A 21037-nucleotide genomic window follows, 5' to 3' on the forward strand; every position below is an offset into this window, starting at 1 on the left:
GAGGACTTACCAAGATAGACGGCGTGTTTCGTTGTCAATTGTTAACGACACTTATTAAAGAATCGGTACGCTCTGTGAAATCGTTCATGACAACAGAGCGTACAAATTCTAAAATAAATAACGTAACACTGCTCTTGAGTCAGTGAAAGTTACCGTCGTGTATTCCACTTGGTCTCCGCTGAAAAAGACATTTTACAGTCACAGATCGGCTAGAAAAAGCCAAAGAGACGAGTTGTAACAATCAAATAATGACTTTTTTAAAATTCCTACCTTGGATTTATATATTCACATAATGGTTTTTTAATTCAAATAATTTTTTATGATAGGCTGCTCAAGAAAACGGTTAAAAATGTCTTACAAAGATAGGAAGTGATAATTTATAGATTACACATACGCACACACGCAGGAAGCGTGGAAGCACCGTCATGCACGTTACATCTTTTGTTGCGGGGAAAGCGTAACTTTCTCGCTACTTGATTCCCGGCGTGCGTAACTCTCACGCGCTAGGAAAGCCTTCCCCATAATTGTTCAAAAGCCTCGTCCTCACCCAGATGAATCGCGTCAGCCGGTTTCCACGAGTGGACGATCAATCATGTCCGAGGGACGTCGTGCTTTCGACGAGCACTTTGCCGCGCTTGAAAAATGTAACACGACGTCGATCGTAAATAATCGTCGCCCCCGATGGAATGGGGAAATACGTACGGCAATCCGTGTTAACCGTGGCACACGGGGGTGTTGGTGTCGAGAAAGGGAAGTCAAATGGAAATTGCATTAAGGCATCGTCTCTCGATCGCGACGTAGCGGGAATCGATGGCGGCCGGTATACCCTATATATATTCACTAAACGAGTTAAATTGATTGCCCCAACTATCGCAATATATACAATAAATTTATGCTTGCCGTATTTACTGCCTTCTCCAATTAAACGAGTGTTGTGCATTATAATAGGCTAATAAAAGAGCATTGGGACACGCGCATATTCGGAGTATAGTTTTTATTATTGCTGTGTGTGTCTAATATAAATGTACAACTCGTCATACATATGATTCTGCTTACGTAACTAAATAATATAATGTAATATAATATATATAATGTAATGCAATATGTGTGACGTAGTTTTATATAATATATCATATAATATATAACATATGTATGTATATATATATATGCATATATATATATGTATATGTATATATATATATATATATGTATATATATGTTTATATAACTCTAATAATTATCGCGCAAATCACTCGGCTTAACAATTATTATTAATTGTAATTTTATATTATGTAGTGCGCGCATTTGTATCCATTTTATGGTATTCCCTTCTCGATATCGTTGTGATCAAATTGATATATAATTGATGTGTCGTTCCACTTATACTGAATTATATTGTATAAATAATGATTGCAGCAATACTTTTTTATTAACTTGATATCGATTTAAACTAGCGGAAATGTTCGGCAATGTGAACGCAATTCACTGTAAAATGTATTTTATCTCTCATGAAAAGCCGAGTGATCCGACAGCGATATTTTCTCACGATCTTGTTGCCGACAGAAGCTGATGGAACTCGCAACGATTGAAGAGTTATTATCGAGCGTTCCCTTCGCGATATAGTAAAATCTTAAACGCTAAGAAATCATCTATGAATCGTTACAGTGTGAACGTCCAAGAGGTTCTGTGTTTTTCGACAGCGCGCGTCTGTGTGGCTTTTTTTCAATGATACGTTTTTCTATCTCTACAACATTTTTGGCGGGGAACGAGACTCGAAACGTTCGAAATACGAGAGCTCATTTCGAAAGATAATCTGGCAATTACCAGCCAATTTCGAATAACCCGGTATAATTACTGGCACTTGTCAAGATGTCTTTCCTGTGAGACGGGTTCTCGCCTCGGGACTCCGATTAATTTATAAACGGTAATTAAAGAATCACGTTTCTGTGTAGTGATTAAACTTGAATGCAGGTACAATGGAATAATGTATCGCTCGTTGCAAAGTATTTTCGAATGAAGCCCTAGTGAAAATTTAATTCGTAGCTGTAAGAATATAATATCGCGGGAATAATTGAGTTGAGAGACGGTCAGCGCGGGTGATGGTGATCGATCCTGGTGCTACCTTTATAAAAATATATAGACGAGGCTTAAGCAAGATGTATCGGCGTTAAATAGATTCTCGATCAGCGCGGCTAATGAGTTGAATTTGAGAACGACTTAAAGTCTCCCGATGTAATCCAGCGACGCGTAATCTGGCGTAATCCTCCCCGCCGAGACGTCTAATCGCACGTGGTTCGCGCAATTTCGCGATCGGAGCATTAATCGTCGTTGAGAAGGGCGATTATCGATCCCTATACGCTAATTAAACTAAGTCGATGCGGGCCGGCGCTCCGTCAACGATTAATCTCGAACCGCAGCCGCCGACGGCTACCTCCGGTACTGCTACACCTCCAACAATAACAATCGACGTTTAGATCGGCCGACGTTCGAGACGAGAAATAGATTAGCTTTAACGGTTATCCTAGAGACTCTTGTGTGATCTAACTTTAAAGATAAATCGTCTGCCCCTAAATTGCGAGAATAGATAGTTCGTCCCCGTTTGTAACGCGAATGTCCAAAAGACATCTTGAGGGATGAGAACTGAGAGACGTAGTCCCGTTATTCCGAATACCGAAACGGATTACTCATTATTCGTTATATATACGCGAATAAAAATATTTAATATTCGTTTGCGCGACGAACAATGACTATTCGTTACTCGCTACTCGCCTCGTTACGCGGATTGTATTTTACACATTCTGCGCCCGTCTCTGTCCGTTAATCCTTAATATATGACGTCTTTTGGATGTTCGCGTTGCCGGGATGCGATCGCTAAACCCTTCCTCCCTGCGAACAGACAACAGATTATACGCTACTCGTGATCGCCCTCGCTGCTTATCCGCTAAGATGAATATCTCGCTACTTTTTAGGAATTTTTTTTTTATTTTCTTGCCTACCTGCTCGTGATCCATTATGTTGATGTATGTACCGAGTGACACAAGAGGAACAGAATGAGGTTCCCTTCTTCGTTGCCGAGACGGAAGGACTGATTCTCGTAAAAGAAACTTTGAATATCGTCAATTTCAATGGCGGGAGGGGGGATACAAATCGAGAAGAACGGAACGATTCGATGCTCGGTCAAAAATCACAAGTGATTCTCTGACAGTGGATTAATTAAATAAAACGGACTTTCGCCCAATATGAAAATCGGGATACGATAAGCCGTCGTGTCCGCGTCACTCGGTGTATAGACGGTAGATTATCCGCGCGTTAATTACAATTTATAAGGCTACTTAAAGCGGTTACATAATAATCGACAACTCCGCTTGCTCGCATTCGCCTAATCGTTCGTAACTACTATATGTATAGTCGGTGTGATGCACAGTAGTTCATAATAGTAATGATAATTAGTAGCAATAGTAGTAATAATAATAATAGTAATAGTAGTAATAACATCATTATTGTTATCCTCACTGTTCCTCTGTTAAACGTTATCTGTATGTAGGTTATTCACGTTATTTATTTGTTCAATCCTCTTCTTTCTCTTTTTTTCTCTTTCCTTCTGTGTGTTGTCTTACGGCTTAGGAAGTGTCTTGCCGAGCGGCAGAAGCAACATTTCTGTTCGCGTTGTCGCTGCCGTCGACTCCGTTGCTCCATCAGCTCCCTTAACTCGGTCTTTAGTAACGTCGATGTCGTTGACAACGATTATGGTCCAATGTATCGATACCGGTTTTCGCGCGGAGAACGTCGCCACGTCGTTTTTTTTCCTTCCGCTCGAACTGTCGATGCTCTCGCGAATCGCTAAGCGGTTAAACGTTCGTCTCGAGTCGTCCCAAACAGACAGGATATGTCACCGTGTCTTTTTATGAAAATTGACTCAATCAGGTTGAAATTTTGATTAAGGTATCTCAATTGTGCATGCGATATTCTGTCGTATCGGTCTCGTCGAAACGACAAAACTGACTTATAGCTCTTGAAGAAAGATGTGTGATGTCCGTTTGGTATGCAAAAAAAACCATCTAATTCTTTGAAAATATCACAAACGTACAAGAATGTACAAGGAAAAGGAATTAATTTCTGATATGTGATCGTTTTATTGGAACAGCTTAATGCGTTTTCTCTGTAAGTAATCCAATTTCTGATTTATCAGTACTGATAAATTATTATTTATGTCCCCAGACACACAAGCGTCTCTTCCTTGTGCCTTCTGGAAAATATCGTTTATGTGCTTGAAATGGTAAAATATCTGCATGGACGATGCAAACGAGCTTGAATTTCTTATTGCGTGCTCTCTCTCTTTCTGATGTAATAAAGTTCATTATTCAAACGATAATCGGCTTTGCAGGAATAAAGGGCTAAAAATGGGATTGTGAAAGGTCGAGCTCTTTTTATCATCGTAGCGAATTTTTCTTCATAATAGAAGAGCTTTATATTGATACGATCGCAATACAATCCATAACACCGCTACAGCGTCAAAAAAAGATCATGAGGGTTTAACTGTTTTAAAAAGATGCCCATGAAAAAGCAATGTACCCGAACGATATTGGCATCCTGACACCTTCGGGCATCAATAACTCATTAAAGCGCACCGGGCAACATTAGTTGTCCCGGCTCTTTTCGCTACGCTACTTTTAGCTTCATTCTTTAAACATTCAAGACATTTTAAAAAATGTACCATAAATCAGACGAGTTGTGAACTACGCTTTTCAGAGATTTTTCAATATAAGTATGATTAATCATTCTTTATGGGATTACTTTTTGCCTATTCGGAAGTGTTTCAAGCATTTGAAATTTTTCAAATCTTTTTTTTGTGGACCGACTGTATTTTCGTCGACAATTTTATGTAAAATCTCAAGAAGTCGCGCTTTAATGGGTTAATAACAATTGCGAGACGGGCATTCTCGCGCGGTGTAGCTTAGAAAAGTGTAGTATTATGAAAAGCGCATGACACGCCGAAATATTTATGAAACTCGAACACATCACGTGACGTTCGTACGAAATATTGATACTATATCGGCTCCTGCACTCTTCGGTCGTCGCTTTTTCGGTCCGCCAGCCCGCCGGTCGTCCCGATACTCCCGATGTTATTAAACTCGCATGTACAAGGCCGGAGCAACGGCGGGTGAACGGAAGAAGCGACGGAAGAAGCGTCGATAAAACGCCCAACGAAAAATGGAACGCCGAAACTTTTTGAGTAAATTCAATTCGCCGTTGAAGGCTGACAGAACCGTCCCTCGATAGAGAGATGACCGACGAGAGCTCGGAGAAAAAAAACATGATACAAGGGTGCCTTGCATCTTTCCTTTTTTTGTTTATATTTTTTTTCATTAGAGAGAGTAGATTTTTCCACGAAAAAAATATTTTAAAAATCTTACTTTCTTCTTAGTACATTTTTTAAATTAAAAATCATGAAATTCTCGAAAATAAACCGGTTAATTTGTGGTAGCTGCGGAAAACCTCTGCCGCAAAAAAAACGCAGTCTGGTGAAGCAGCGGGGAAAAAGCTGATCACGCATCACGCGAGGGAAATCTCGCGCAAACGTGCGTCTGCAAAGTCGCATTGCATGAAAGCTACCGTGAAAGCGGATAAACGCGGCACGATGATGATGGGGGCAACTATTTTCAGTCTCTTTGTCGTCTTCGAATCGCGTGTTGCACGAGTGTTAAATATCATCGTTCAGATTATTTCCTTGTCGAGAAATCGCGTGCGAAATATCTCTAGAGTTTTCTTAGGCATTGAGCCAGATATTTTTGGAAAACTTCCGCACACAATCTTCTCGTTGCCATCTGGATGACAAAGAAAAATTCGTAACGAGTCGGTCATCGATAACAATGATTTTTATGCGAGATGTCGCCTCATCTGCCGTAGGCGAGATCTCAATTCGAGGAGCGAGACTTGCTAAATGAAATTTCAATCAAATCCGATCGAGGGAACTTTAAACGTCGAGGGTAGTCGATCTGTAAAAGTATGCGGAAACGTGCGAATTTAATAGAGCGAACGAAGGGGGGAAGTTGGCGCGATAACGCAACGGATTTAACGAGCCGATTTCTCCGCGTCACTTAACTCGGTCGACTTTAGCAAGTGCATTCAGCGTTTGCTAAATTGAGTCGGCCGTGATTGTACGACGTGGATACCGTCACGCGAAATGGGAGGGCGACGGACACGAATCGGTTATACGTGACATTTAATCAGAATGTAAATGTCTGGAAATAGTTCTGATATAACCTTTTATTAGTGTGCATTTCTTGTAATTTTTTTTCTTTTGAACAAAAAGTCCGTAAGATTTACTTGACAAGTTGATCTCTTTGAAAACGGAATAATTATACTCTTGACGTTAAATTTATTCTTTTCGGTATTATAGTTCCGAAAGAAAGGAAAATTGAAAAAATGTTTTAAGTGTTTGAAAAATGTATACAACAAGCACTTTGAAAATTGAATATTTGAATAGTAAATCTATTGTGCGAAGCAGTAGATGTACTTTAAGAGATATCAACTTTGAGGAAATGTTGCCTCGGCGTTTACTGATAAATCGATCGATCCGTCAGTTGGTAAAAGCAACAGAAATAACACATCAATGCCAACTTCCATAATAAATGATCACTGTGCGGTCAATGTGATAAAGTCAATAGAACGTTCTTTCGAGGGGCACAATGCGCATTTGCTGATTATCTCGAATTTCAACTTTATCTCGGTTAAACGGAGTAACTGATATCAGAAAGCAGAAAGCACGCGTCAATCGTCACGAGAGGGAGGATATGTTCGATTACAAACGGTAACGTGAGGTTTCATTCAGCTTTCTGACGAAAGGATTGAAGGACCAAAGGACGACTATCGACGTCTCCGTGATATCCGCACGTAGAAAGCCCCGATCGTTCGGCGCAGACGTCTAAGGTGCAAGATGCAACGTTCCCCTCCCACCTCCCGCCCCGTGCAAGTTTTTGTGATTTAAGTTTTGTGAAGGAAGGCCACGGCGCGGGTCCCACGTCTTGCCAGACGACACGTATTAGCCACGAAGGCTTCGGCACACCATGAGGACCGCCAGCGAGATCGCCAGGACGAAGTACGTGCTGCTCGACGCTGTCAACGACGGGCCGGAATTACAGCCGTCCTGCTGGCAGCAGTACGTCCCCCCGCTCCAGGCCTCTGAAACAGCCAATATGTCATTCAACAATTTGATTTGTCTATCAATGATGTCCCTGACGTTTCCAAATTTCATCGAAATCTTTTGTTTGAATATTTACTTCGCGTTACACGTGATTACTATCACAGAAAGACCAAATGATTCTTTCGTCTTAACTCGAAGCTAGAGTTCTAAAATTACCTTTTAATAATGTATTTCCATAACGTATTACATAACAAGCGATAAATCCCGAGAGAATCCCGAAATAATAATCCTTAAGAGAATGGACTCGGAATTTTCTCAGCTAGGTTTAATATCGACAAATCAAAAGAGGGAGGAAAGAAAAACAGCGAAGCGTGCCGTCGGACAAAGATTAATCGTGGCCCTTCCGTTTCGGTATATGACACAAAAAAGAGGGAGGAGATATGAGGGAGGCGCTGCCGAAGGGACGAGTGGTGGAGAAATACGACGAGCGAGGAAAGGAAAAGTATGAAGGCCTTCATCCGCAGCGGAACAATAAAACGACGCTGCCCGATAACACGGCCACTCGCCGTTCGTCCGTGGGACCTTTAAGCGCGCGCGAGATTCGTCCTCCATCCTCTCGGCGAGGTCCTCCTCTCGTACCTTCTCTCGAGCGGCGGATAGAGCGGATAGAAAAAGAGCGCGCGCGATGCGATGCGGGCCACACGCCACGACGAAATCCGAAATCGATGACGCGGCTCGGTCGATTCTCGCCCGAAAGAGAGGACAAGAGAGAGAGAGAGAGAGAGAGAGAGAGAAAGATGTTGTACGAGGCTCCCATTCGGCGCCACGTCCCGGATGTCGCCGTCCAACGGCTGCGGCGTTACTTCACCGCCTTTCGGATAACAAACGTCGACCCGAAGCAACCGATAACACGCGGTTGCACAAATTTTTTAGGACCCGCCGTTTTATCCACTGTAAATTTCGTCGATGGAACCGGGTGGCTACGAAATACCGGCCGACCGAGCGGTGCCAAGGAATTTACGAGCGGCCGCGTGGATTTAGTGTCGCAGATACTGCGCGGAAAAACATGCGAAACGGTTTCGCGAAAATAGATTGTAACGTTTACTTTCCTTTTTTTTACGACTATGGAATATGTCCCGCGCGATGCGCGGTGGCGGGCGAGAGTTGCCGCACTCACCTTTCTCCACGCACTCTTCCACGCAGTCTCGCACCGTCGATCCTTCGCTGACGTATTTCTGAAACAAACAAGATTAATCGTTAGATCAACACAAAACAAAGCCCGTCGTTGAGCGCCGGTAATTTGCAACGGCGGAAAACGACGAGAGTAATGATGAATGTCGTCGTGCAATTTGCGGTTTTTTTTTCACGCGCGACGCGCCACCGGAACGGCGAATATTTTATCCGCCGCGGAATGATACGCGCGTCCACGCGCCGCTCGCGCACACGGCCAATAAATCTGCCTCGGTTATCGAGTGAGAATCGGGACGAACGTTTCATCTGTCAATATTGTTTTGTACAATTCCCCAACGTGCCCCGTGGCCACGCGCAAAAATGGGGGGGGGGGGAAGGACGCGCCCCGCACAATTCGAAATTCTTTCCACGGGGAATGAAATATGATACTCGCGTCCGCGCCCGTAACGAGAACGGAAACGGGAGGTAGTACGATTTCGTGTTACACCATAAACGCGCGAAATGTATCGCGGTGTCATTCTTCGAGCGATCTCGCGCGGCCATTCCGATATTCCCGATCGTGAAACCCAATTTTGAAAATTCCGATGCGGAATATTCTGATTTCCGAGTGGTCATATGCGAGGCAGAGTTGCAGGACGAGCAGGAACGACAAGTACGCGGCTATGATCCTTCAGCAGGCCCTGATTGGTCAAACGGCAAGTCCCTCGAAGCCGGAGTACGTCATGTAGCGCCGGATGATCGATACTCGACCATTATAACGCCCCGAGGACGTCGTACATATTAAACCCTCCAACTCTGCCTCCCTTTCTCTCTCCTTCTCTCTCTTTCTCTCGCTTTCTCTCTTTTAGTTATTAAACTCCCTTTGCAGATTGCAAGAATTTCGCATTGACGATGCTCGCTATTGAAACGTTCTGACCGCCAAAACAGCGTGAGAATGAAAACGTTGATTGTCCGATACTTCTTTTCAGAGCTCGAACGGTATTCCTTTATTTCGTTCGTCTCTCTGAACTCGCATCCACAAAATCGGTCGGTATTTCTTTATTACGTCAGACGCATGTTGCTAGCACACGGACGAAAGTACTGACCGATTACAGCTTCACTTTGTGACGATCTTCCGGAGAGCGGACGTGTTCACTTGTCTGCGTAAAATTTTTAGCGCCACGGAAAATCCGGCGTTGATTAATCTGGCGCGAATTTTTGCAAACTGTGAATTCAACGAACAATAAATCCGTAATGAAGTCGTTCGAAGAACACTGCGAAGAAATTTATTTCGCAGCCGTGCGCCGAATTCAGAAATAATTATGATCTTCTTATTACAATCGGCGATATCGCGACGACTACAGGTGCACTGGGGACGAAATATTTTCGAAATAAAAAAATAGAAAAAAGATTAATATCCAACTCCGCTTGATTGCGGTTGAAATATGACTACACGTGGACGACATCATGAAAATAATGAGCGATGCTTACACGAGGACCGAACGAAGGGCGGGGAAACGGAATTAACGGGAGTGAGAACCGCCGTAATAAATGTTAAAATCACGAAACTGTATTTAGCCGCGCGCGTTTAATTGCGACAATTTAAACAGTGAGCAGAAATCATTTTACACGTTCGTCCCACCGCGAGTGGATTCGCGTGGGTGGACACGCGATCATCGATCGATTCTCATCACGCAATTTCGTTCCCGGCGGGACACGACAAACTGCTCGTCGGAAAGACCCGTAGTCAGCGCGTATAGAATTAATTTAGCCCTTAACTAGTCTGATGAGCTAGTCTTCCATAAGAAATGCATGTATTATTCCTGAGGGCCGGGTTTATTCCTAAGCGCCTCATCTGACGATTTCTTGCCCTCAGCTGAGATTACCACCGAGATGCATAATTAAACGGGACATATAATTAACGAAGAAAGTTATTTTATCATGGAAAAATTATATTCATACTCCTTTTGACACATTTAAGAACCATGATAGCTTCGAGCAACTTTAAAGGCGCCAAATCGATGACGATAAATAGATGGATAAAATACCTATATGACTTACATTGCGATTGGCTATTTATTTTTTTCTAACTCTCAGCCAATACGTTTCTTTAAATTATAATTTGTTTAGTAACATTTTTATGGCTCACTAAGTGAAATTTACGGAATAAGTTTTCGTCTCTGCGTCGGAAGAATCTTCATTTTTCCTCTCGTGAATATTTAATCTGGAAATGCAAGTAAAGTAGAAAAAAGGCGAGAGAGAAAAAAAGAGAGAGAGAGAGAAAAAAAACAGCGAAAAAAATGCTAAACGACAGAAGCAGGCGGCGTGCCGAAACGAAATGTCGGTCTTTAGAGGAGAAATTTGCGAAGTATTTTGCAAAAGCTGTTTTTATCGTTTTTTTTCTATGCGACATTATGTGGAGATAGATACATTGGTGGCGAAACACAATGGGATTGACTATGCGTTACTGATTTATTGCGTCTTTTTTATTTTCAAGCGATAAGCTTTATCGAGCACGGATTGCGACTTCTCGTAGCAAAATGCGCATTACAGCGCGGCAGCGAGAAATACCTGACTTCCAATCTCAAAAATGAAGGTCACCGATCGATTTCCTCTGTTCGTTAACGATAATAGCATATCCTGTGTTTGAGAGATTTAAAGAACAGGAATACATCCAACTCTCTTTTTACGCGTTTTTTTGCGCGTTTTTTACGCGATTCTTTTTAAGCGGTTTTTAAAAAAATATTTGTAATTTTTCGTATATATGTGCAGACCTTAATTTTAATAATGAATTAATAAAAATTTTTTAATCGGACACACATGTTCTTCATTTATCAGGTTAAAAAAGCAAGTAATATCCTAGACAGACTACATTTTTCAATCATTGTTGTAGCTTCAATCATATTTCAGCAGTTCGATTGTTATTGTCAATCATGATTCTCGATTATCATTCATAAAGTTGTTCGTTCACCGTTATATTCTCTTCAAACTCAGTCATGTAAACAACTTTCGGTACAAAACAGCGTGTGTGCATATTTTCCCTCTTTTATAAAGTTCTAGAAATCATGCACACACACACACACACACATGGCATATGCATCTTCAACCGAAGAGGGTATGCGTTTTAAGTTAGAAGCTTAAAGTTCTGTGCAATTGCTTCAGTTCGGTCTTTCTGATAGTACCTGATTTTTTTATGTAGCTTTTCCAAATAACGCAATTTCTCCTTACACAGAACTCTATCACGTAAAAAGAGAGTTGAGTGTATATTAAGTCCATAATCCGTAAGCTCCTCTTTAAAATCATTCGCTTTAAAATGTCTTTATAAAACGCTTTGTAAGTTATGGATTTAATCCATTTTTGCTCCGGATCCTTAATTTCATATTAGAATTATCAAGCTTAAGAGCGCGCACGCGAGAAAAAGAGAGAGAGAGAGAAGAAAATAAAAAAATTTGAACGTTAATTATTCATTAGTATTATTAGCGTTATAATTGGCATGAAAACAGTCGAGTATCGACAAAATACGTTTGCATTGAGTGTATAGCTGACTCTTAACTACCCATACTTCTCGTATATCGGAAAGAAGCTGTCCTCGAGCCTCGAGTAAAGATGCGAGCATCGATACCCGAGAGCCCCAAGACGTTGCCTATCACTATTCCTTATCGCTTCCTACCGGTTTCAAGTCGCAGCTTTAAGTGCTTCTCAGACGTTCTCAGACACTTGAAAAGCGATCGCACCCGCCTCGCCTCGCGTTGACGGCTGCTACTTGAAACCGGAAATTGAGAGTCGGCAATCGCATCGGCGGCCCGCCAGAGAACGGAGAGGATGTAGCTGGAAAAGTTCGTCGGAGCATCCGGTGTGTGCGAGGGGAACGAGAATTATTTTCCTGCTTATCTCGCGCTTACCTCGCGAACGAGTGCCGACGTAACGCCAACGCGAAGCGTCGCTTGACGAAAGAAATTCAATGAGAATGAGAATCGAATTTCTCAGAAGTACTCTGCCATGACATTTTGCGTCGAATTTTCGTTTAAAAGAAAATCGCTATAAATGAGAAAGGCAGAGGTATATAATGAATCGAGATATAATAAATTATTTATATGTGTTGAGGTAATTTATTGCGAATTTTAAATGTACAACAAGACTCGGGGAAAAAAGATTATAAATAATATTCTTCGAAGAAACGTATCTTATGACATTTTTGAGCTTTTTGAGCTTCTAAATTTTGGCAGTTTCAATATCTATAAAGCAACTATTTTTTACTACAACTGATCCGAAGCTATTTTTAAAATTAAAGTAAAAATCTAGCTTTAAAAGAAAGGACAGCGTTTTATTATTTTTTCTCAAAAGAGATGAAAAGGAAAGGAAATTAAACTTTAATTTATTGCAAAACAAATATGAAACTAAATTAAACGCAAAAACTGTTAGGTATATGAAATATCATAGTTAATTTTAAACAATTGATACTTAAACGTTGCTAAATTTTAAAACGTATTTTTCTCGAGATTCTCCTCACAAGTCGGGCTTATTCATATAAGGCTTTTGTAACGTCGAAGGCATTCGCAACTATTCTCTGTCGGTTGAAGTGAATCGACGATGCGGATGTCTCAAGTATCTACATAACTCCGGCGAGTTTCACTTATCCCGAAAGTGCGGAGTAACCGAATAATGGACGAGGCTAACGACACGCGACAAGAGTGCGAGCTACTTCGCACTGAGTAAATGCGAGTGCCGCCGTTGGAAATTTACTTATGGGATAAGGCGATAAGTACCGGCGCATTTGTGTCTTGGGTAACGAGCTGAGTGCTTCGCTGGCGCGAATTTATCGGCTTCATCGATCCGAGCTGTCATACATCAGACGACTATCTTGCCACTATCGTCGCTGTTTATAGCGAAATAAACGGTAAAACGTTTTTTTTTGCGACATAATTAAATTTATATTATTTTTTCACAGGTGTTTATATATATAATATATACTTTAATTGACCTCGCGCGTTGGTCCGTTTGCTTTTTTAATACGCAGATATATGCGTATCAATAAACGCGAAGTTATAGATTTAATTATTCATTATTTTCGGGCAATGTACACACAATGCCCGGAATAACAAATCCGATTTATACAACGAAATATTTAATCCTTCGACCTATAAGCCTTTATATACCTATAAATCTATATATAATATATTGTATATTTGTATATTTATACGCGTATAAACTGTTGTAAATTTTGGGTACAAAATGTTTCCCATTATACAGGTAGCAAGATTAATTTTATATTTCAAAGATTAATTTTCACAAAACGCGCATTATTCGCTTTGGGCGCGTTGGCAATTAGATTCATCTTCCGTAATCCTATATCAAATTCTCTTCCTTGATGAAATTTGCAACGACATTTATGTTTCGAGGCTTGTTAATCGGCATCAGAGCAAACAGACGCATCCGTAACGCGAGACTCGACCTACTTTCTGAACTATTTGTTAGAAAATCATCGTTCGCCTGACGACACGGCGGCCATAACGATGCAACATATTGTTACGTTATATTGCCGCGGATATTGCGTTCTTTTACCCGAGTTAGCGTCGAGGATTACGTGGCGTAACTCTTAAATAATAAATTATATTTAGTTACGCGCGTTATGACATTTCGGGAGAATGATGATACCGCCCAGCCACAAAACGGAGCACTTCCTTTCGCGGGCATGCCAAAGCGATAAAGGTGGTTTATCATCGCCGTTGTTATTAGTACGTCGCCATCACAACGACGCGACATAAACGCCGAGTTACGGTAGCTGTAACGATTCAAAATTACCGTGTAAACGATCCGATTCTGCGTGAATGCATGCATTCCACGTGTGCGTGATAAAAAAAAGTGATAAAAGCAAAATAACGATGCATGGAATTCAATTTGCTTTCACTTCCACACTAAAGGAGATCTCGAGACTCACAGAGATATGCATTTTTTAATTGCAGACATCGTAGGCTGATAAAAATATTTTCCTTTTAAACGTGTATAATTACTCATTTAAAATTATATTAGCAATTTCACATAATTCCATACGATATGGTCTACTTCCAAAGGATAGCTAACGATTAAGAGCGCCGATTTTCGAAATAGCGAACAACGATCGGAAACTAATGAAACACCGTGTCTCAAGTTGGATAATCATTGAGGAAGGGAGGAACGGAAATCGAGAATAGAATTATCTAGCGTGAAAGACGTAATAGGAGTTTAAGACAGCTTGGCAGACAGCTAGACGACGGGACTTTCGTGATGCTCAATGCTTAAACAGTTTAGTTGTGCTGAAAGCTTCATATGTTGCACGATATAATGCAGCACATTCAACAAATCCCTTGTACTTGTCAGTTATATGGATCAGTACGTTAATAACGGTATTAGAATACATTTCGCGTACAATTATCGAGACAAATTGAATGACATAATTCTGTCATTCCGAATATATCGGATTCCCAATAACACGAAGGAATTGTGTAACGATGCGAATAGAAAATATTTCTATTCGTTCACGGAAAAAAAATGAAACATTTGTGTCTCGACGGGCGTACTCGAAACGAAGCATTCGTTGTTTTTGGTTTTCATAAAGAGCGTCACGACTGTGGAGTGGAAACGCGATCGTAAAGAGCGTTGAATAAACTCGGAGAAAAACCCGTAAGCGAGTGATGTTGGTCCGATGGAAAAGAGCTCTGCAAGTAAGAAGAGAAGCGCGTTTTATCTGACGTGCAAAGAAGCGCGGAAGAGAAGACTTGAGAGGGAGAAAGAGATGGATAAGACGTACACAGCTTGTCGCGGCAGGCTCCGCGATTTTCTCTGACATGACGCCGCAAGCGCAGCACATAATGTGCCTCTAATAATAAAAATGTAAACTTGTAGAAAGAAAGGGAGAAAAAGAGAGAGGCAGGCGAGAGGGAGAGAAAGCAGCTATATAAGTATATAGACGAATCCTGGAATCTTTCCTCAGGCATTATTTTTTTTATGATTAAATATAGTTTCTATAAAATTTATATTAAACCGTTGAATTTTATCTTGTTAAATTAGGGACAACTTGAAAAGCTATCAGTCTCTCTCATAAAATTTCAATGCGACTGCTCGCCTCGCGATCAATTTTGAAAGACCGAAAAATCGAGGTGCGTCGCGCATCACACTTTTATATCTCGTAAATCGCAAATGTGTGTATCGTATTCTATCCAGATTCTCCATCAGCTGCACCGTCCATCAGCCATCAACGGAGATACCTATCACTTGCGAATGGGCACGCGCAGCGTTAACGACGCGAAATAACTAACTGGCGAAAAAAAGGCGGGTAAATAAAATCAATCGGCGACCCGATGAGTATAGCTGGGTATAGCGAGACGGCAATCGAACCCGTTCCGGACGGGCATGGTGAAAACGCGCGCGCGACGGCGGCGATATCAATCTGGCACGAGCCGGTCGATCCTTTTTTGCGCGCCGCGCCATCCTGGTTTTTTTTTTTTCTTTTCACCGCGACGGACGATAATGCGACCGCGTCGGAAACGCACGCGGCTCGACGAGCGTCGCTACCGCCGGGACAGTTTATCTCGTTTTCGCGTGTGACACGCCATAAAGTAGCGGAGAAGTGTGCTCGACGATGAATGCTCCGGCTAAACGACGGCGTTCAGCGATTCGTCATCGCGCCTCGTTTTTTGACTTTTCCGTGCCTCCCTTGCCGTCGCGGTACGCCCGAACCTCGTTCGCTAAATCACACGTACGTGTAACACACACGGAACCGGTTTTACGACTTGAATCGATCTCATTGGTGAGTTCGAGCGTTACCTCGTCGCGAGAAGTACGGCGTCCGGCTCTCTCTCGGGAGCGATTATAGCGCGCGAATTTTGTAGTAGCGGAAGCAATTGCAGCAAACGATGATGTTGCGCGTTACGAGTCATCGTAAGACGTCGCGATATCGGAGTTGAGTATACGATAATGTTGCCGCCAAGTTGAGCTTGTACTTCCAGTGACATTAAGTGATACATTAACGCATCGTCCCCTCGTGGAAACATAATGATAAAGTGTTGCAACGCCCGACGGTGCTTCAGAGCTAATAACAGCCAGACCCTTGGAGGGCTTGCTGTGTTTATATATAGATAATATCGTTGCTTAATAGCGGCAAGTCGTTAACCACCTTATCTTTCTTGCTTCCCCGCCTTACTCGCCGTGTTTTCTTTACAGGCGACAAGACGCGAACAATTTTCCTTAAAAGGGGCGCGCCGAACTGTGAAATTGTGATTCTAACGCGAAGAAAGGCGGTTATAATTGACACGCTAACCAGGAACCAGGTTTATCATGTCGATAATACGATCCACTGCAAGAATAGAGTTGTTTAAGCTTGCCCTATATATCCAAACCCAAGTAGCTTATTTGCAGCTTCATAAAAGTGTCATTTTTCGAAATTTGCTCGATTCGTTTGCAATATTGTCGATGAAAAGTTTCCTGCAGATAAAATCATTCGTTCGATCTCTTTGTACATGACTATTGATTACGGCAAGTCGGACAATAGCGCAATAGAACGATATTAATGAATTTACGATATTACGTTGAGATACGGCTATCACGTCGGACCGTTGGCGTCCGTAACTACTAGCAGCTGATTTAATCGCGGGCGCTTCTACTGCCGGCTTTGCCGGCTGACACTATACCACTGCGCTTCGCTTCGTCGCTCCACACTCGTTTTGGATCGATTCTTTTCGTACGATTATCTTTTAGATGTGCAAGTTATATATTTTTACTTCATACAAAATGGGACTCTTTGAGAATTACGTATTGAAAAAAAAATTACTGTGTTTATTATATTATTATAATAAAAATTATTATAATTAAAATTTGTTTTGTAAGATAACTAAAAATTTATTCAATAGTATTGTAATATTTTTTTCCGGGAATTGGAAAACAAAATCCACGAAGAAAAGCGTGACTCATGCACGTGCGCGACATTTAATATTTTATCTCAATGTATTTACATAAATTCACAATAATGGAATATAATGTGGCTAATGCTTTTATATGTGAACATTTTCGTGCTGTTTAAAAATACGCACAGAATCCACTCTATCCATGGCGAATTATAGTGACTTATAGGAGACGCGTATTGCGTTCGCATGTATCTTAATGCATGCAAAGTGCCATCGGGAAATTCAATACGACAAAGAGGAGGCCCGCGATATGCCTGGCGCCATAAGATAAGCAACTTTAAAGTGGCTCGCGAAGCATTATTGTGGGGATTTGCGTTCGTAATATCGATACGTACGCACGTATGTTTGCGCCAAATCACTTCCGCATGCGAATACAACAAATCTTAATAAATACGCGCATAAAAGGGGCAAACGATAATACAATTATTATTTTAAAGATATTCGATAGAAATACAATCTTTATTCGAGCAGAACTAATAAAATCGAATTGTTCTTCTCGAAAGAATAGCAAACTGGTACGTATATTTCTGTTCCTCGTTGAAATAATGTGGGGTTATAGACACGTTTCGCGGCTTCTCTTTTTTCCGCGGTGCGAGGTAACTGGCGTTCTGTTCTTGACAAGAACGACGAAAGTTGTTGCATCGTCGATTCACGAAAATGCGAATTTTCACGATGGCATTTGTTCGCCTGAAACAGTTAAGTCTCCTTTAGTTTTTCGCAAGTTTTTAGTGGACTCGCATTTCTCCGTTTCCGCGAAGTTGACGGTGGCACTTTGTCGCCGATTTCCTCCGGGATCTCGAGCTTTATAGACGCATGTAAATTCCCCGCCAACGGTGCTCCATTGGAGAATGTCATTTGCAAATTGTATCGCACAAAAATCATTCGTGTTATTGCCTGCGTCTTTCAAGCTCGATATATAGTCTATAAAGTCGGCCGAGAAAAGTTTTCTGAAGACCGCATCAAATGTAATATCACCAGATCGCTCATACTGCACGGACAAACTTTCTACATAAATCGCTTTTGACATAAAGTCGAACATGTTATGGTCATTCCTGCATGTGTAAATAATGTTATTGAAATTTTCTGTAAAAAATTTTTTTTTTAGCCTTACCATAAAATTGAACTTAAATATTTAGATAATTACTTTGTATATTTATATAGTCGCATTTCCGAAGCTTTACTTTTTTCGCATTATTATCAACGCGTAAATTTATAATAATTTTTTAACAATATATATCGAAATATTATTACATGATTGTGAAATTGCAGAAAGCCTGAACGGTTCGCTTCTATAAATTCATCAATGAGTCCTGACAGAAAGTTCAATTTCATCATATAATTTCATGCGTTTTAAAATGGACAAGGTAACTGACAGGCGTTTACGAAATTACTAATGCGATGTACAATTAATTACGTAATGTAGACGTGATTCCCGTTAAACGGGCCGTGAAATACTGGTTGGCAAACGATTTTCATTTTTGTCTGTATCCCGTTTAAAATTGGACATCCGGACAGTTGCTAATGGACGTATAATTTCGTTGCCTCGTAGGAATGGGAGGAAAAAAAAATTGCCGTCGGCAAAAGACAAAGGCATTTAAATATTCAGAAGTCATCTTGAATACCTAGACGAATGCCATTCTGTTCCGTGACAAATAAAATTTCTTCTTTGTGGAATAAAAAAATTGCTTGTCGAGATAAAAGATGAGGACGACGTGCGACGTATCGTTCGATGATGGCTGTGGGAAAAATAATTATGAATAATTAAGAATAGAAGTAAAATCCTGATAAAAATGCATGTCTTTATGCTTGACACATTGATTTATCATTTATTATTAATTTTTATAGCACAAATAATATTGATTTTTACTGTTTAATTGATTTTGCCTTTAATTTCTTGCACTATGTAATACTAACACTGACAAATTAATCACTAATAGCAAATTTTAATTGTTACATGCAAATAATTTTTAGCGAAATTGTATGATGAAAATTTGAATGATTCATTAATAATTTTATTTAAAAAAGAATTATTAAATTATTAAATCTAAATTTAAAAAGGGATATCAATTCTCGTTTTGATCAGAAAATTATAATTATAATATTTATGTATTATTATTGTATGTAAATGGCTAAAAAAGAGATGTTAGTTAAATTATAGTTAAAGTTATATAGGACCTCACCGAGAATGATCGATCTTCCGAAAAATAACTTGTCGTTAGTATGCAAAAACGAGATGGGAAGGGAATTTTCATCAAAACGGAATAAAGCTGATAACCAGCCTCCCACATTATTCTCTACTCTAATATAATAGACTGACATCCACCCCCTATTCTTATGAAACAACAGGAGCGGGAAACCAGGTTTTTGCGTAAAAGCGATACCCTAGAAGTGCCGTCTGAAACAGCTATTAATATTGTCGTGAACCCTGCTAATTTCCTGCCGTATCCGTTTCTCACCCTACATTAACCACATTCCCTTATGATGTTTAGCAACGTAGATTTCTCTTTTAAGAGGAGAAGGAAGACAGGCAAGACACGAAGAAATACGATGCTAAAAGAAGTTTATGCTTTTTCGCAGTCTCATGATATCGATTTAACCGAAATCTTTGAAAAGATCAAAATGCATTTTTGTTGATAACAAACAATTATCAAAAAACGCCAACTTTACTGAAACTATCGAACGGATTCAGTTAAGTGCGTTTTAAGCCTGCATCACAGTGCATCACTCCCCGCGCTTCATATATCACTTCCTTCACATTCCAGAATAAAAAGAAACCTTCCCTACATTTAGCATAATGGCACACTTAACTAGCGAGCTATTAATTTTCCCAACCGACTCGCGCGAGGTCACGCGATAAAAGATATAGGAGGTAAAGTTTCAGTCGAGACACATCTTTGACCTACGATCCTCTCGACGGCTGCAGGTTTCCTTCAAACACTCACCGCTCCATTTGACTTCTCTCTTCGAAGTTTTTCTTTCTGAAAAGACTTCTAACATCCTTTCTGCATTCAGTGACCTATCGCAGCATTTGTCAGCGCGGAAACACGCTCCGCGCCGTATTTTACTTCACTGTGCTTTAAACTCATTACAACAAGTCATTGGGGGGACTCCGCTTTCAAAGAGCTACAAAACGTTTAATTCTCTCGGTTCTTCTTAATGAACGGCACTGTTTCATGGTTGATAAATTAACAGTAAGAAATATACGAAGTCTGATTTTTCTCCCCCTCGTACTTTCAAGATATCGTATTTTATTTGAATATGTTCCTCTATTTCTAATTATATTAAATTATATGTTTCTCCATATTTTGCAGGCAATATATTTATTCCATTTTTCACTCTCAGATCGATAGATCCTTCGTTATCCGTAAACTGAGTTTTTCGTCATAATTAAAGACCGTGATCAATTTCGTAAATTATTATTTCGCATCTGTTATCGCAATTGTTAGAACGCAAATAGTATTAACGGCTCGGGCTGAGTTTTTCGATGAAGAGAGAACGCGATATTCGGCGCATTGCAGACGGCAAAGGAATAATGCACAGAAAAGATCTTTTGAAATATCACTACGAGATACCCCGACTCACGTTCCTTGATATTTCATCCGGCTCTAGTATCCGATAATGCATCTGCGGATTTCTGAGTATGCTTTGATACCACGCCAACCATGATGCTCATGACGGTTTTGCTGGTAATTGCACAATAGAATTTTTCCGTCGACTAAACAACGATTATTGCATAATTCCTATTGTTACCTCGTGACTGCGCCTTAAAAGTATGACATGCGTG

The 21037-nt window shown here is 40.6% G+C and overlaps 1 protein-coding gene across 1 annotated transcript in view; it reads right to left on the bottom strand.

Annotated features, from left to right (window-relative positions):
• Positions 1–979: 979 nt before the first annotated feature.
• Positions 980–21037, bottom strand: part of LOC139808555 (uncharacterized) — a 70219-nt gene continuing 50161 nt past the window's right edge. The window contains exons 3-4 of the mRNA XM_071770664.1: positions 8322–8379; positions 980–7182 (exon numbers count right to left, since the gene is read on the bottom strand). Coding sequence (XP_071626765.1) covers positions 7043–7182; positions 8322–8379 — 198 coding nt within the window. The 3' untranslated portion in view covers positions 980–7042. The remainder of the gene's footprint in view (positions 7183–8321; positions 8380–21037) is intronic.

The sequence above is a fragment of the Temnothorax longispinosus genome, chromosome 2, assembly GCF_030848805.1.
Source record: "Temnothorax longispinosus isolate EJ_2023e chromosome 2, Tlon_JGU_v1, whole genome shotgun sequence".
Taxonomy (NCBI): domain Eukaryota; kingdom Metazoa; phylum Arthropoda; class Insecta; order Hymenoptera; family Formicidae; genus Temnothorax; species Temnothorax longispinosus.